The 16855-nt window shown below is 43.8% G+C and overlaps 1 protein-coding gene across 1 annotated transcript in view; it reads left to right on the top strand.

Moving 5' to 3' along the window:
* Positions 1-15444, top strand: part of cdh5 (cadherin 5) — an 18562-nt gene extending 3118 nt beyond the window's left edge. The window contains exons 2-12 of the mRNA XM_031568743.2: positions 3156-3335; positions 4336-4621; positions 4723-4839; positions 5078-5245; positions 5408-5592; positions 5979-6235; positions 6922-7058; positions 7173-7282; positions 7530-7632; positions 10842-11078; positions 13055-15444. Of these exons, the coding sequence (XP_031424603.1) occupies positions 3156-3335; positions 4336-4621; positions 4723-4839; positions 5078-5245; positions 5408-5592; positions 5979-6235; positions 6922-7058; positions 7173-7282; positions 7530-7632; positions 10842-11078; positions 13055-13539 (2265 nt within the window). The 3' untranslated portion in view covers positions 13540-15444. The remainder of the gene's footprint in view (positions 1-3155; positions 3336-4335; positions 4622-4722; positions 4840-5077; positions 5246-5407; positions 5593-5978; positions 6236-6921; positions 7059-7172; positions 7283-7529; positions 7633-10841; positions 11079-13054) is intronic.
* The last annotated feature ends 1411 nt before the right edge of the window (positions 15445-16855 follow it).

The raw sequence follows: 16855 nt of genomic DNA, 5'->3' as shown, positions 1-16855 counted from the left end.
CTACTGAAACCTCTTCAGATAACTACGGATGTTGAGAGAGAGCTTGCTACTGAAACCTCTTCAGATAACTACTACTACTAACTAAGAGAGCTTGCTACTAGATGCTCTGAATGGGGTGTTTCTCTGTGGGCTTGCTAGGACACCCCTCAGACTGGAAGAACAGGGTAAAGAGAGAGAGACAGAGAGATAAACTTGCCTTAGCTCTCACTTATAGACGGGGGGTTGAAGGGAGAGAGGGATGTAGAGAGGGAGGGGAGAAAGGGGGGAAGGGGGTTGCCTTTGAATTGCAGGAAGGGTGTGAGCTCCTGGCGGTATTCGAGTACTGATGACCCAGCGCTCCAAACGTGCATGTTGTTTCCCACAGGCATTGTGTTTACGCTTCCTCCCTGCCTGATAAAGAGGCCAATCTCACGCTTCCGCCACGTCTCGCGTCTCCGAGCCTCTCGTCTCTCGTCTCGCGTCTCCGAGCCTCTGCAGCTGAGCTACTTTTCAAAAAATGCCCATTTGAATTCTGCGCTCAGACCCGTTTTATCACCTCCCAAGTGGCAGCGACACCAGCATCGCTTCAAAATCACAGATGCAGTGTTTCTTCGTGTTTATATATATATATAATTTATACGTGTGTGTGTGTGTGTGTGTGTGTGTATATATACAGGAATAATATGCAAAGAATTTATCGTATATGGTTTAACTGTCTAATATTTGAAATGAACTTGAAGGAGTAGACAACATTAACACTCAGTTCTTTGAGATTCCACATCCTGAAAACAAACAAATAAATAAATACTAAAACACACACAAAAAAAACTATTTTTACTAATTGTTTTGTATTTTTTTAAGTTTACTTTCTTTCTGTTGTTGATCTGGCACTCCACAAATATGTTTTCTTTTTCTCAGGGAAGACGTCAGAGCATTAATATCCTGTAATATTAATAAACAAATAAACAATATCAATCCAAAACAGCAGACTAGGGACAAACAGAATGAAAACACATATCCGAGTGCACTTACTGAGCAGGGTGGAGAAGTTCACGTCCGGTGAAATCCCCCTGAATCCCCCTGAATCCCAGCGATCAGCCCCTGTTGTTCTCCGCGCTGGGGGCACAGGGCATCCTAAGGCGAGGCGAGGGGGCGAAAGCAATCGCATAGATTGTAGAGTTTTAGAGAAGCCTGAGACTGTCTCTGCCATCCAGGGACTCTCGGCGCGGGCCTAATCCACCTCATCTTAATGCCATCCGCTAAATGCCGCCTGCTGGAAGAGGGGTGTTCTGGCCAGGCAAAGCCTCTTTATGTAGGGTGGGAATATTTTCCAAATGCTTTTGTGGTCAGCTTATCCCCGAGACTGAAGGGACAATATCATTTCAGCTCATACAGTTGAGAGGGTCACTGATGGAAGCGTCCAAGTATTTATTTCTTGTTTTTTTTTTTTGTGTGTCTGATTTGGCCTTTTTAGACTGAGTATATGAGCAAACGCAAACGCAGCACAACAGATTCCAGTAATAAAAACTGAAAATGTCAACTGGCTCGTGTGAGCGCTGTGGCAACACGGGCCAAAGCAATCTGAGGTTTTCTGGGCTGAGCAGTGAGGAGAACTCTGGTGACAAACATGTTTTCTTTCAGTGGCCTTGTCAAAACAAAAAAAATCAGTACTATCTGATTCTTTTTTTCTACCTGTGTGAATCTTTTCTTCTCTATAACTGTTCTACAGGCAAATCTTTGTCAATCTATTATTTTCCATACCTCTTCTACAAGCATATATTGTGATACGTGGAAAACAAAACAAAAGAAAAACATTATTTATCCAACGTTGGTGCGGCTGTTGGAGATTTGGCCTTAGTGTCTTTGGGGCGTGCTGGGTTTCATGTGTTAAGCAGTTGAGCAGAATTCGTCAAGCTCATGATCAATTTGGCTAATTCCACACTTCCTCCCAGCGCTGCCCTTCAGCCTGCATGTCACGGTCCAAAAACATACCAGCGAAAATGGCCAGTAGCCCCGAGGAACATCGCTGATTCCTCTCATGCTCAGGAAAATATTTTCTTTCCTGGCCTCACGGACAGCCCAAGGAACCCTGGCCAAGTCTAACACTTCCAATGAAGGCCTTTTCTATGTCAGACTTCAGTGGGAGTAGGACACAAACGGAGAGCATATTCATTATGCGTCACTTGAATGCATTTGAGTTTTTTCTGAGAAACAGGGGTATTCCTAGGTTTCTATTGACACAGGAGCTAAGAGATTAAATTAGAGTGTCTTGGCTAACTTTGAATGCTATTCATAAGGAAATGAATTGCCCGTTTTAAAGTATGTTAATGTTAATGTTAAAAATATGTTAATATAGTGTATATATGCAGTATATATACACACACACACACACACACACACACACACACACATAGTATTTGGCTTTGAGCTGTGTTTAAATCTATGTCTAAATAATTGTTGTGAGTTTAGGGAAAACAAGCTAATTTTATTTATGGAGGTGATTTAAAAACAAGAAAATTGTATTAATGGAGATGATTTAAAAACAAGCTAATTTTGTTAATGGAATTAAAAACTAATAATAAAGGTGGGCCAAGGTGCGGCCCCGTCAGTTAAGGTAATAAAACATAGATAATTAAATAATAACAGTTACAGCAATAATTAGGAAAGAATTGGGATGGGGAAACAATGTCATTCAAATAAATACATAAAACGAACAATACATTAAATTATTTACACAAGCATTGTACAAAACAAATCCTACTGCAAACGGAACAGTCCTATAGGCCAGGAAAACAAACATCAACATGTCTTTAAAGGCCCTGATAGAGAGTTTTAGTTCTTTAAGTGTTTTAGTTCTTTAAGGCCACCTGATGGATGAAGGTTCAGTTCTTTAAGTATTTTAGTTCTTTAAAATGCCAGAGAGGGAGGCAGCCTGATGGACGAAGTTTTAGTTATTTAAGCGTTTTAGTTCTTTAAATGACTTAACTGCTTGTGGCCTCACTTAGATATTTCACATTTTCCAGGCGCTTGAGATATTTTCCTTCGGTCACAAAATCACCAAACAACAAACAGTCAGCACAAATCTGGGTCAGTCCTCCCTTTGCATTCCTTGACCTCTTTCTCTCTCTCTCTCTCTCTCCCTCTCTTTCTCTCTCTCTCTCTCTCTCTCGTTGCAGATGATGAGGACATCTGGTGGGGTGTGGGGTCTGCGTCTCCTAGTCGTGGCCCTGCTCCTCTGTGTGGCCCAGGCTCAGTATGGGCCCCCGGGGCCTCCGGGCGCCGGCAGCTGGGACTGGAAACGCCTGTTCGCCAGCGAGGAAAAAGAAGTGACCGACCCACAGGAGAAAATCGCCACGGTAAGAGAGAGAGATATAGTTCTGTTTCTTTAGTAAACCGAGCGAGAGAGAGAGAGAGAGAGAGAGATATAGTTCTGTTTCTTTAGTAAACCGAGAGAGAGATTTAGTTCTGTTTCTTAAGTGAACCGATATGCTTCCCTTAGATTCGCAATGGACCCCGAAGCATACAAGGGTACGGATATAATAATAATAATAATAATAATAATAATAATAATAATGCATTTTATTTGTAACGCACTCTTCATTCAAAAGAATCTCAGAGTGCCAACATAGTAGAAACAAACTATAATAATAAAATAAAAATAAAATAAAATAAAACTAGTAAACATAAGCATAATAGAAAACTATATAGGATATACATGAGGAACACTAAACAAAAAGAGAATATCACATACAAGGGTACGGATATATATGAGGAACACTAAAAAAAAGGAGAATATCGCAGCTGTTTGTACTTGATGCACCCGCTAGAAATGACCTGTATTTTTTTAGTCCAGAAAAATAATAATTACCTGTAAATAAATTAACTTACATCTTAGAAAAATGGCCAAAATCCTATTGGTAAGAAAAAGGTAGAGCTTGGGAGAGAGAGCAGGTTGAAAGTCATGCAGAACAGCCGTGCCAGGTGCTCCCAGGCATTTCTTGCGGTTGCATCATTGGTCTAAGATTGCGCTAAAATCATGCACCATGGAACCGTGTTACCTCTACCTTTTATCAATTAGGGAGACAAAACGCCCTAATATCTGTGAACCTGTGTGTGTGTGTGTGTGTGTGTGTGGGGGGGGGGGTGTCTCTCTCACTCCCTCAGTCATTTAATGAGCTGCTTTTAGATCAATATTGAATTAGAAATATGCGCTTTACCCAGAATGTCTTGGTAGGAACTGTGCGAGACGTTTAACAATCGTATCAAAGGGCACACGATGAGAAGAGTAGGCTGCATATAGTCTGCTCAGCCAATCTCTAACAATGACACTGTGAATATTTCATCTCTTTTCTGCAGCTAAGCAATAAAAAATTCAACAAAGACACACATATGTACCGCATTGAGGGAGAGGGAGCCAACACCATTTTCCTTGTCAACGATCAAGGAGACATCTCTGTCAACGACAAACTGGATCGGGAAAAGAAAAGCCTCTATCATCTCAAAGCCAGGCTAATAGACAGAAGCACCAATCGGGACGTTGAGGAGCCCTCAGACTTCTTAATCCAAGTGCAGGACATAAATGACAACGCGCCGGTCTTTCAAGGGCCATTTAAAGGATCCATACAGGAAATGTCTGCCACGGGTAAGCCTGCTTTGCATGTCCAAGATTTATGAATGTCCTCTCTCTCTTTTTAAATGTACAGTTTAACCATGCGTGGTATCTAAATCTGTGTGCTTTGATAGGAACCATGGTCATGAAAGTCAACGCTACTGATAAGGACGACCCTACGACCTCAAATGGAATGGTCCGTTATATGTTGCTAAATGGAACAGATCTCTTCACCATCCATGAAAAAGAGGGTGAGATGGTGTTATGTACACAGTAATCACGGTGTCAACATTGTTTGAGTAATTACTACTATACCATACAAGCTATCTATACAATACATAGGCTACTATAGTCCAGAATAGTACCAGTACAGTATAGTGTACATACTATAGTATAGATAACTATACCATACATACAGTACTATCAAGTGTCAGAACCATTAACCTTTTTTGTTTGTTTAATGAAGCAATTTTTTCCTGTTTAATATAGGTGTCATTAGGACGAAAGTGGCCAATTTGGATCGCGAGTCCATCTCTGAGTATAAGATCATAGTTCAAGCCAAAGACATGCCTGGCCAACCCAACGGAATCGTATCCACGTCTACTATAACAATCAGTGTAACGGATGTCAACGACAACTTAGCAACCTTTAAGATGAGTAAGTGTACTAGCTAAATCTTATACAGAAGCATACTCACTTAAATCTCTCTTTCATCACATCTCATAGTGAATTGTAATACAAATATTTAATAATTTAAATAACTTTCATTTGATATTTAAAGCCCTTTGAACTAATCTCCTCAATGTTTACGGCCCACAGCACAGTATGTCTTCAGAGTGAGTGAGGATGTCAAGCCAGACTTTAAGATCGGCACGGTTGAAGTCGAAGACAAAGATGAGGAGCAGAACAAGAACCCAAAGTTCCGAATCGAGGAGCGCATCATCAATGAGTTACTTGACATCAAACAGGACCAGCATAAAAACGGAGTACTTTTCCTCAAACAAGTAGGTCTACACAGTCATGTGTCACTACGTTGCTTTCAGTGCCATGATTACACAATCAACATATGTGGTTTGACCTTGTCCTTAGGTGACCTTGTGGTGTGACCTTAGATCAAATGAAGTTCATTAACCTACACATGGTTTCTCATACAACATTGGCCTTAGGTCTGCTTCTGTGCCATCACAACACAATTATAAACCCGACATTCATAACATATATATATCACTACATTGTGTACCATGAAATAAAAGCAGTACCATCTCTATTCATCTAATACTTTGATAGCACTGGAAATGGAATTTGCACAGGTCTCCGGGGAAAGCAGTGCGGTAGAGATTAACGGTGGCCCTCCCCTAAAGCTTGCTCTCCCCCTGTCCCCTCTGTGCAGCCCTTGGACTACGAGACGAAGAACAGCTACAGATTCACAGTGTTTGTGACAGAGGACATCGTGAAATTCCCCGGACTGCAGCAAAACACAAATGTCAAAAACAAAGCGGAGGTTCTCATCACTGTGACGGATGTCGACGAGCCGCCGGTCTTCAGTAAGCCAGAGTATAACATCAGCGTTCTGGAGGAAACGTTTCCGCATGTCTTCCGAGAGGTTATCAAGGCCAGGGATCCAGATCGAGACAATCACCCTATCAGGTACACCCTACAACAGACACAAATCACAACAACAATTCATAGAAGAATTAATGAATTCATTCATTCATTCATTCATTCATTGATGCCCTGCACCACTTCCTGTCATTCTAAATCTTTTTTTTCCAAATGAAGCCCGTTTCCATTTTGATTGTCTCATGTCCTCTCCTGATGGAAGCATTCCCTCAAAGTCAACCATCTCCACGACCTTAAACAACCCTCTGCTGTATTCCCTTTGTCTAGACTAGTCTGAGGTTTCCTGTGAAAAAAAGCATTTAGCTTCATATTCACCTCAGAAACTACCCGGTTTAATATCAATTCATTCTTAGGGAGTATTCTCTAGGAGTTACATTACATTTACATTTAGTCATTTAGCAGACACTTTTATCCAAAGCGACTTACAAGGATGTATACACATTTTACATTTACACTGATGGCACACTGCACATCAGGAGCAATTAGGGGTTCAGTGTCTTGCTCAAGGACGCTTCGACAGGGAATCGAACTAGCAACCTTCTGATTACTAAACGACTTCTCTACCTCCTGTACCACTGTCGCCCATCGAGTTGCATACAATCACGTTACAAAATTCAAACAAAAATGGGACACTGAACATCTTTACGGTTTGACTCATCTTTGGCCATTTCCAACTTGGCTGTGGCACTCATGAGGGAACTCTTTGTCCGTAGGTACTCCATTGAAGACAGCAGCTGTCCAGTGGAGATTAATCCGGTGGACGGGACACTGTCTCTGAAGACGAAACTGGACCGAGAGCTCACAGCTGTGCACAGGTGTCCGGTGACGGCTGAGGAAAACATTCTAGATGGTAAGGAAGATTCTAGAGAATGTGTGATCTTTCGAATCAAAGTTATCAAAGTTATCTCCATACTCTTGTGAGTACAGTGAGTTAACAGCAGTATGCTTCAACTTGCTTCTTTAGGAAAGAAATCCTATGTGATGGTGAACTTGGTTGTTCAGGACATCAATGACAATGCTCCCAAGTTATTCAATGGGGAGATCTTCGTCTGTGAATCTGATAAGCGTGGGACGGTAAGCATCACCACACTTCAAAGACGAGATGTTCACAGTATTTTTACTACATGTCTGTCGCTCTGTCTGTGCATGTCTGTCTGCACTCATCCTTGCTAGCTTTAGGATGTTCTCTTTCTCATTTCCTTCCAAGTTCTACATGAAAGAGTGTTCTCTCTCTCTCTCTTTTTCTCTCCTCATATATATATGCACCTCTCTATGTCTCCACCTTGGCTAATCTCTGCCACCCCTTTCCCTCCCTCTCCAGGTCATCGGTATCCTCAGTGCCACTGACAAAGATGAAATCAAGGGCAGGTTCACCTTCAGGCTGGCCAAACAAAGCCACAACTTCACCCTTACAGACAACAACGGTGAGCATCACTCCTTTTGTCAGGTATCAGCTAATGGTGATGTTAGCTATCAGCTAATGGTGATGTTAGCTATCAGCTAATGGTGATGTTAGCTTTCAGCTAAGGGTGATATTAGGTATCAGCTAAGGTAGGGTGACCAGACGTCCTCTTTTACCCGGACATGTCCTCTTTTCGAGACCTTAAAAAATGCGTCCGGTAGGGATTCGAAAATCGTCCGGGATTTTGCCTCGTCGGATATTTGTGTTTCTCTGGGTCTTAAACAAACTAGTTATTACATCCTTACAAGTTTTGGAAAGGGTATGTCCCTTACGTTCCACCTTCTTGCGCGAGCTCTGACTGTAGAGAGAACTGTCATTGGTCGACCGCCTTCCCAGTGTTGCCAGATGTATGACAATTATCCTCCAAATACGATCATTTTGAGCCTTTGGTACGATACTTCGCCATTCCCAATCTGGCAACACTGAGTACCTTGCCGCCTCCAGTAGTTGCATCGTTTACAACAGCACATGACATCTGCATGTGGAAAAGATGTGAAAACTTCGTCAGGGGGGAGGGGGGAGGGGGCGGGGTCATCTGCATGTGAAAAAGATGTAAAAAAAAATCTGTTGCGGGGGAGGGGGCGGGGTCCCGCGACGAAGTGTCCTCTTTTTCACAAACTCAAATATGGTCACCCTAGCTAAGGGTGTTGTTAGCTATCAGCTAAGGGTGATGTTAGAATAGCAACATGGATGGGAGGATACTGGGGATAATAAAGATGACAGGGATCCTAGAGTCCTAGCCCCCTCCTCTAAACTGAACAACCTAGCAAGTGAGTTGGACTGAAAAGCTGACCTGAATGTCCATGTCACTGTCCATGTCCTTTGTCAGAGGGTAAAGTGTAGACACCCACATCACTGGCACATGTGTTGGCTGACAAGCCTTGCGTTAGGTCCCCCCCCCCCCCGGCTGGTGCCGGTCGCTAAAGCAACCTGACATGTGCTCCTTGAGCAGTCAGGCGGAGAGGAGAACACCAACAAGCGGGGGCGAGGTGGTGAAAGTTTCATGAGATACATGCGCCATTAAGAAGAAGAAAAAAAAAATGCTCTTTGTGTTGACTGGGAAGCACCAGACGCAGCACCAGTGAATCGCTCTCGACTCTTTCCTCTTCTCTCTCTTTCCTCTTCTCTCTCTCTTTACTCTCTTCTCTCTCTCTTTTCACGTCTCTGCCCCTGGTGTGTTCGCATCCAAAGACACGGCGGTGACCATGGCAGTCCACTGCATAATGAAACCATGTAATGCGTTACATTGTCAGGGCTGGACAGGGACAGTAAAAAGTCAACACACTCAGTAGTTAGCACGACACAGCCACAGGACTCCTGACACGGGAGGAGGACATGTAGGCTTCTTTCACACCTCCACAACTTAAAAAAAAAGACGGTACCACTTTACTTGGACAGTCCACCAGAGACAGAGACTTTACAGATGGTTTGTTGATATTCAAGTTCAGTCTTTCGAATTTATCACTGAACATCGCCTGGACCAAACCCAACCCCTTACCCTAATCTCAACCATAAATTGTAGTTAACAACAGATCATTTGTTTTATAATCTGAGCATCTGTAGAAAGTCTATAGCGGACCATCTAAGTGCAGTGTGACTAAGAAAGGTAATCTTTTATTTGTTTCTCAGAAACGTATCAGCAATAGACAATGTTTGTGCCAACACAGTTCACATGGATTTAAAAGAATACTTTAAGAGGAATACAAATATGTAATGTAAAAATATGTATACAATGACCAGGCCATACTACAGGAGACCATGAATAACTGTATCAGCTAGTATCAAGTGACAGCCAGTATCAAGGGCACTCATACTGATTGAAACCACACTCTCTCCAAATACATCATTATGCTTTTATTAAAAATACTGTATATACTTTTGCAATGATGTCCACCTTAGCCTATTATAAGGCTAGGTCTCAATATAGATCTGATTTACTGATTACATTTTTGGCTGTCGGTGATTAACAAGCTACTCTGAAAGACAGATATAAAAGGGCCAATGTCATTCTAAATATCCAGCAGCTGAAGACATGACAGTCTGGTCTGTGCCCATATCATGAGAGTCTGTGCCCATATGAGAGTCTGTTCTATGCCCATATCATGAGAGTCTGGTCTGTGAAAATCAGATTAGTCTTCTCTCCTCCCGTCTCTTCTTGTCCTCAAACACAGGCATAGGATAAAGGATTATTCATAAAACCATGCGCTCAATTTTCCTCTAATGGGTTTTGTGTAAATCTTCACTCCCCGATGAGCTCTGGCAAGCAAAAGATTTTCCCACTATTGTCTGCAGTGTGGTATATTTAGACCTAAAGTCATTACTATGGACTCTCACAAGCGCTTCTCAGATGAACTGAACTTCAATTTCAGTAAGACACTCAGCTCACTCTTGGTATACAGTCAAATGTCTTGGATAATATGGAGATGCTTAGGATAAGAGTTGAATAATTTCTTGGATAAGAAAATCTACAAACTTCATGTGGCAATGTAAAAGATTTGGATGATATCTGCATTAGGAGTAATTATTCACTAATATACCCGTTGTATTTCCGTTTTATTCAAAGTGTATCTAGTACAGTGACAGCATGTTCTAGAATGTTCCATGGTGACGGCATGTTCTAGAATGTTCCATGGTGACGGCACGTTCTAGAATGTTCCATGGTGACCGCATGTTCTAGGAAGTCTGGCACCGGACCCAGTCCACAGTGTTCAGAGGGATAGTTCAACACAGTGTTCAGGCAGCAGAGAAGACTACTGGAGTAGGGAATAGTTCACCACACGGTGTTCAGTGGGAAAGTTCACCACAAGGTGTTCAGTGGGAAAGTTCACCACACGGTGTTCACTGGAATAGTTCACCAAAGTGTTCAGGCAGCAGAGAAGACTATTGGAGTAGGGGATAGTAGTGAAGAATGCACACAGAGCTGGTAATGCAGCCATAACGTAAAGCATGTGCAATATGCTGAAAAGAACTGGAACAACTTCATGCGTGGAAATATGAACATTTCAAAGAAATCGTCACAACTGGGAATTAAACCGGGTCATGGTGTTAGTTTATTCTATTCCTGGAGTCAAGACCTCTTTGCATAGCACCATGGGTCTCCAGTGGGTCTTCTGTGCACCAGAGACCAGCTGGCCCTGATTGTGCTTGTGTGTGTGTGTGTTTGTGTTTCAGATGGTAAGGCCACCCTGGGAGTGAAACAGGGGGGCTTCAGAACGGAAGACTCCGCCGAGCATGTGATTGAGATCGAGGTGGGCGACGGCACCCTGAAGAGCATCGAGCCGCTGCACATCAGGGTGTGTCAGTGCAACGGCAACCGGACCGCCGAGTACTGCAAGCCTCACCGGCGGCAGGTCGGCGTCAGCGTTCACGCTCTCATCACCATCCTGCTCTGCATCGTCACCATCCTCGGTAAGCTGCCTTACAGCCTCCAGGGCCACTCACTCGAGCAGTGTCCACATGGGGGTATGCCCCTCTCCTCACTTCTCTATGTCACCCCATAGGCTACGTCCACACAATGCGCCTCCATTTTAACACAGATGATCTTTGTATCAGTATGTTCCTCCATACTAACACGCCTGAAATGGAAAAACCCTTCCAGTAAAGGGTCATGTGATCAGGAAAGGATACGTTCTGACTGATAAGACGCAGTCCGGAAGTGTACGTGGGTGTCTGCGTCATCGTTTCCAAAAGTCTCTGTGTCTGCTCGTCCTCACATCCCCAGAGGTTTCAGACTACGGGGCCAGCAGCAGTATGGACGCCAAGCGCAAGCCTAGCAAAAGTCATGCGTTTTAATGTAGCCTCAATCGTCCCTTTTTGAACTAACCTTTCTCTCGCGCATTCTCCTCTCTATGCCTTTTGTCATAATACCTGGTGTAAATGATACCAGACACATTTTAATGGCAGGTGGAAAAAGCCCCTTTCTCAAACCTCTTTCTCTCTCATTCTCCTCCGTTTACTCCCAACTCTTCCCCACAGAAGACTAAAGTCTTCCTCTATTGGTTAATTAATGCCAAAAGGAGACGCAAAGGCAACAATAAAATGTGATGATAAAGCCACCATCTTCTTTTCATTACATAGCAACAGAGTTCCTGTATTCTAGTAATGGGTGAAGGTCTCCATCTGCATCTTAGCCTTCACCATCTCTCTCTAGCCTTCAACTGGGGCAGAGGATACACTTTTTTATGTGCTTGTTTTTATGCGCAGTCTGCGCCTACAACACAAGCACACCGTTTCCAACTCAGGGCATTGGAATAGCAGAGGAACAAGGCTATGAAAGACAAGCACTGCGTTTTCAACTCAGGGCATCGGAATAGCAGAGGAAACAAGGCTATGAAAGATAGATGGAGAGAGAGAGCATATCAATGAGGCCATCCTTGAGCCTTCAAACAAGTGCTACTTCCACGACAATATGCATTCTTGAGGAAAACAAGCCATGAAGTATTCATGGGAGACGGTAGGGGAGACGTATTAATGATACATGTGAATACACACCCCGGTGTGTGTAGAAGCTCGTCATGACTGACACTTCTTCTGTCTCTCTCTCTTTTATCATTCTCCCAAACAAGGTAACATTGTGGGGTTTTTCCTGTCCTTGGTTGATTCCCCATAGTTTCTGTTTTTTTCTATGACAGTATGGTCTTTTCTGCCGCCGTAGCCCACTGTAGCCCACTGTAGCCCGCCGTAGCCCACCGTAGCCCACTGTAGCCCACTGTAGCCCGCCGTAGCCCACTGTAGCCCACTGTAGCCCGCCGTAGCTCACCGTAGCGAACGAAAGGCAGGTGAATGTAGTGCTGCTCACACAGACTGACTTTATTTCTTCCCAAAAAGGCCTTTAAGTGACTTTGCAAGGTGGCAGACAAACAGAGACTGTTGTGGAACTGCTGTGAAGACAATCTTATCTGTATTCATGATTAAATAATGGGTTTAAAAAATGGATTGTATTTTAAAATTATGTTAGTATCTAAAATGTGTTTAACCGAATAAGTGCAGCTATTTTAAAAGGATATAATAATCCTGTTTCCAAGATACCACTGGGTTGACCACCACCTTTTGTCAGCACATAAATAACAAGGCAGGGCTTCTGAGGTCTTCGCTGGTGTCAATAGAGGTCCTTAAGCCTTCGATGATGTCATTGGTGACAGTATCGTGATACATTGTTTCCCAATCTCTCACACATGCACACAGCCGCAATGATCTAAGTATGCCTTGGATTAAAAATATCTGTTAAAAATCTGTCATTTTCTTGAGATTAGTGTGCCTGGTAACTGAATGATATTTCTGCCTGAAACTGAAACTATAGCTTTAGCTCTAAATGTCTGAATGTGGTTCTGGTTATGTGTCCTAGTCATCGTGATCCTAAATGTGGTTATGGTTCTGTCTCCTAGTCATCGTGATCCTGCTGGTGCTGCGCCGGCGGTACCAGAAGGACTCCCTGGTGGCCATGGGCAAGTCTTCCGGCGAGATCCACGAGCAGCTGGTCACGTACGACGAGGAGGGCGGCGGCGAGATGGACACCAACGGCTACGACGTGTCCATCCTCACCTCGGCGCGCCACGACGCCACCCTGCTCCCGGGCCCGGGCCTCTACGCCATGGTGAAGAAGCCACAGGCCTGCAAGGGCGACATGGCCGCCATGATCGAGGTCAAGAAGGACGAGGCGGACCACGACCGCGACGGCATCCCCTACGACACGCTGCACATCTACGGCTACGAGGGCCCCGGATCTCTGGCCGGAAGCCTCAGCTCCCTCGGGTCGTCCTCGTCCGGTGACAGTATGGACTACGACTTCCTCAACGACTGGGGCCCGCGCTTCCGAACCCTGGCAGAGCTTTACGGAGTGGACTGCTACCCCGGGGACTGCCCTTACTGAGGAGCCAGATGCATGTTCTTGATGTTCCTGCTGAACTTCTGTTTTTTACTGCCCCCCCCCCCCCCCCCATTTTAAAAGCCATCCAGGGCTTTGGGGGCTGTTGGATGAGAGGTCTCCACACACCGAGCTCTGGGGATGGACCGGAACAAGAACATTTTCTAGAACCTTTTGAAAATGTGCCAATGCTATTTCGTGTCAGACATTTTGGGATGTGATGAGCACACAGTTTTGTCTGAAATTGTCATTGTTATCTTTGTTATTCTTGGCCTATTTGATTTTCTTGGCCTGTTTTTTGTACATTTGTAATGGAACGTTTGCGCAAAATTTGAGAACATTTCCTAAAATTCCGGTTAATGTGCTTCTAATTTGCTTAACAAATCTGTAAACATTTTAGGCTCTTTTAGTTGGAGCGATTGCAACCCAAGTGGTTCTCTTAAGTTGTTCAAGTCAGTTTGATAAATGACAGCCAGTGTGAGGGATTTGTTTTGCTTTGATAAAGCTTCATAGAAGTCAGAATTCCTATTTGCACAATTCTGATGAGTCTTAGACGGCAGCCATGCTTAAAGGAATGAAGCAACGATGTGCCAATTGATTTTATTGTTCATCTGGTGGCTTTGGGTTCCAAAGAAAATAAAACACACTATTGTCCAGAGACTCATGCAGGAAACGGAGAGAGCAAGGCTTTGACAGAATTAAAGTCTATCCACAGTTTATTTGACAGGACTCATCAACACATCGATTGTTGTCTGCAGGGTTTGAAATCTCCGAGGTCCCCAGATATAAAAATATCACAGGCTACTCAGGAAACATCGGCGCTGAACAAGGCTTGTCGATGGCAGAGATGACAACTGAATAACTCTAACCTTTCATCTCTGTGAAGCTATACTGAATACAGAAAAGCTTTTTCAAAAAAAAAAAGCCAACTCGAAGCCACAGCACAATAATTACACTCAGAATACCACAACAATGCAATGCTCTTATCAACATAAACAATTAACATCACCGAACCCGTTCTTGCCCGTGAGACTAAACAGGGTAAAATGAGTTTGGTCTTCTTGTTTTGTTTGGGGTCCTATTCTGTTTTCTGATGATTTCCTTAATGCCTAAGAGTTAGCGACTTGGGGGGAAGCTGTTCCATAAACCACCAGTACAATATGTGGAAGCCACTGTTGCCCCCTTTCCTGCTGGGTGCTGCTCACTACACACTGCGCTACCGTCCTTCGCCGAGCGTCAGGCTGGGCCCCCCGTGCTTCCTCCACATGTGGGCTTCAGGAAACTCACTTCCTGTCTCATTATCTTCTAGGCAGGGACACATTGTGAGCAACTTCCTGTTTTCCCATCTGGGGACAAACCTTGGGAGCAAGGGGGCAGTGGGAAAAACCTGATATCTCCACCACCTTGCTCATTCTTCTTGGGGTCCTGATATATCCACCACCTTGCTCATTCTTCTTGGGGTCCTGATGATATATCCACCTCCTTTGTTCATTCTTCTTGGGGTCCTGATGATATATCCACCACCTTGCTCATTCTTCTTGGGGTTATGTTATGCCAAAGGTCAGAATCGCTGGTCATGTTTAAACCACACATAGATGACTTAGTCCCTCCTACAGTCCGTACATGTGTAGCATACAGCCCATTGGTGATATGTTTACTGGACGACTACATGGACTGATCATTTGTACCAATCCTAAAAACAATGTTGATTGTCTGGGACAGCTTCTAACCAATGGCAAGGCTTCTTCTTGGAGTATTGTCCATAATGTAATCTTGTTCCATTCTCATTCATAAATCACAGAACAGATTCATATCTGAGCCAGTAAATTCAATCCTTTTTCATTCACACACACACACCACACACACACACACGCACACGCACACGCACACGCACACATGCACACGCACACGCACACGCACACGCACACGCACACGCGCACGCGCACACGCACACGCACACGCACACGCACACGCACACACACACACACACACACACACACACGCACACACACTCACACACACAATGACTGGAAGCACAGCTTTCATTTGATGAGTATTCAAGTCAATGTACATAGGAAGGGTGCCTGCCAATCAGATAATGTCCTAAATGGCAGTCCATTTTTGTATTTTCTACTAAACTTGACTATATCCTCTACTGAGATATATGAATAACTGTAGGTCAAATGGGCGAGGGGTTTATTCACTTTTTTTTCTACGCTTGATATGTGCAGTGTAATCTGTGAGTGTGTGTGTGTGTGTGTGTGTCTGTGTGACAATCACGGTGTGTCTTTGTAAAAAACAAAAGAAGAAAAAGCACACTGCAGGAGGTGTCAATATTCGTTAGCTGAGTTTAACAAAGGGGGGAAATGGTGTAAGTGATGATGGGTGTTGTAGTACTGTAGGTGTAAGGGATGATGGGTGTTGTAGTATTTTTAGTATTGTAGTAAACTTTAGTATATAAAAAGCAATATGTGCCTTTCAGAATATTTGGGGGGGGGGGGGGAACTGTATGGGTTTTTTTTTATATTATGTCTAATGACAACCTTTTTTTTCCAAATCTTCCCATTTTGTATACATATAATAAAAATCTCCACTCAGGCTTTTAGACTCTGGGCTGATTTATTTATTTATTTTTCCTGAAAGTCCCAAAAAAGGATTGATACACACACCACAGAGAGTATTAGCACGCGGAGAGAACAGCGGATGATCCCTGGTGAAGAAGACGATGATGATCCTGTGAGGTGTGTTTACCACAGAGGTCTGATGAGGTGGAACCCTGGGGCCTGTTGTGTGAGAGTGGGGGTATTTCTGTAGGAGTGTGAGGGGAAAGTAAAATAGAGATGCTGATTGGACTGGCGGCCATTATTTATCAAACTACAAACATTCCGCAGTGATGTCACACAGAACCCACCCTGTTCCAATGAAGGAGACTCCCAGTAGGGATTTCCTGATAATCACACACACACACACACACACACACACACACACACACACACACACACACACACACACACACACACACACACACACACACACACACACACACACACACACACACACACACACACACACACACACACACACACACACACACACACACACACACACATACACACACACACACACACACACACACACACACACACACACACACACACACACACACATACACACACACACACACACACACACACACACATACACACACACACACATACACACACACACACACACACACACACACACACACACACACACACACACACACACACACACACACACATACACACACACATACACACACACACACACACACACACAC

The sequence above is a fragment of the Clupea harengus genome, chromosome 6 (genome assembly GCF_900700415.2).
Source record: "Clupea harengus chromosome 6, Ch_v2.0.2, whole genome shotgun sequence".
In the NCBI taxonomy this organism is placed as follows: domain Eukaryota; kingdom Metazoa; phylum Chordata; class Actinopteri; order Clupeiformes; family Clupeidae; genus Clupea; species Clupea harengus.
The sequence above is the reverse complement of the archived record's forward strand: the minus strand, read 5'-3'. Positions and strand labels throughout refer to the sequence as shown.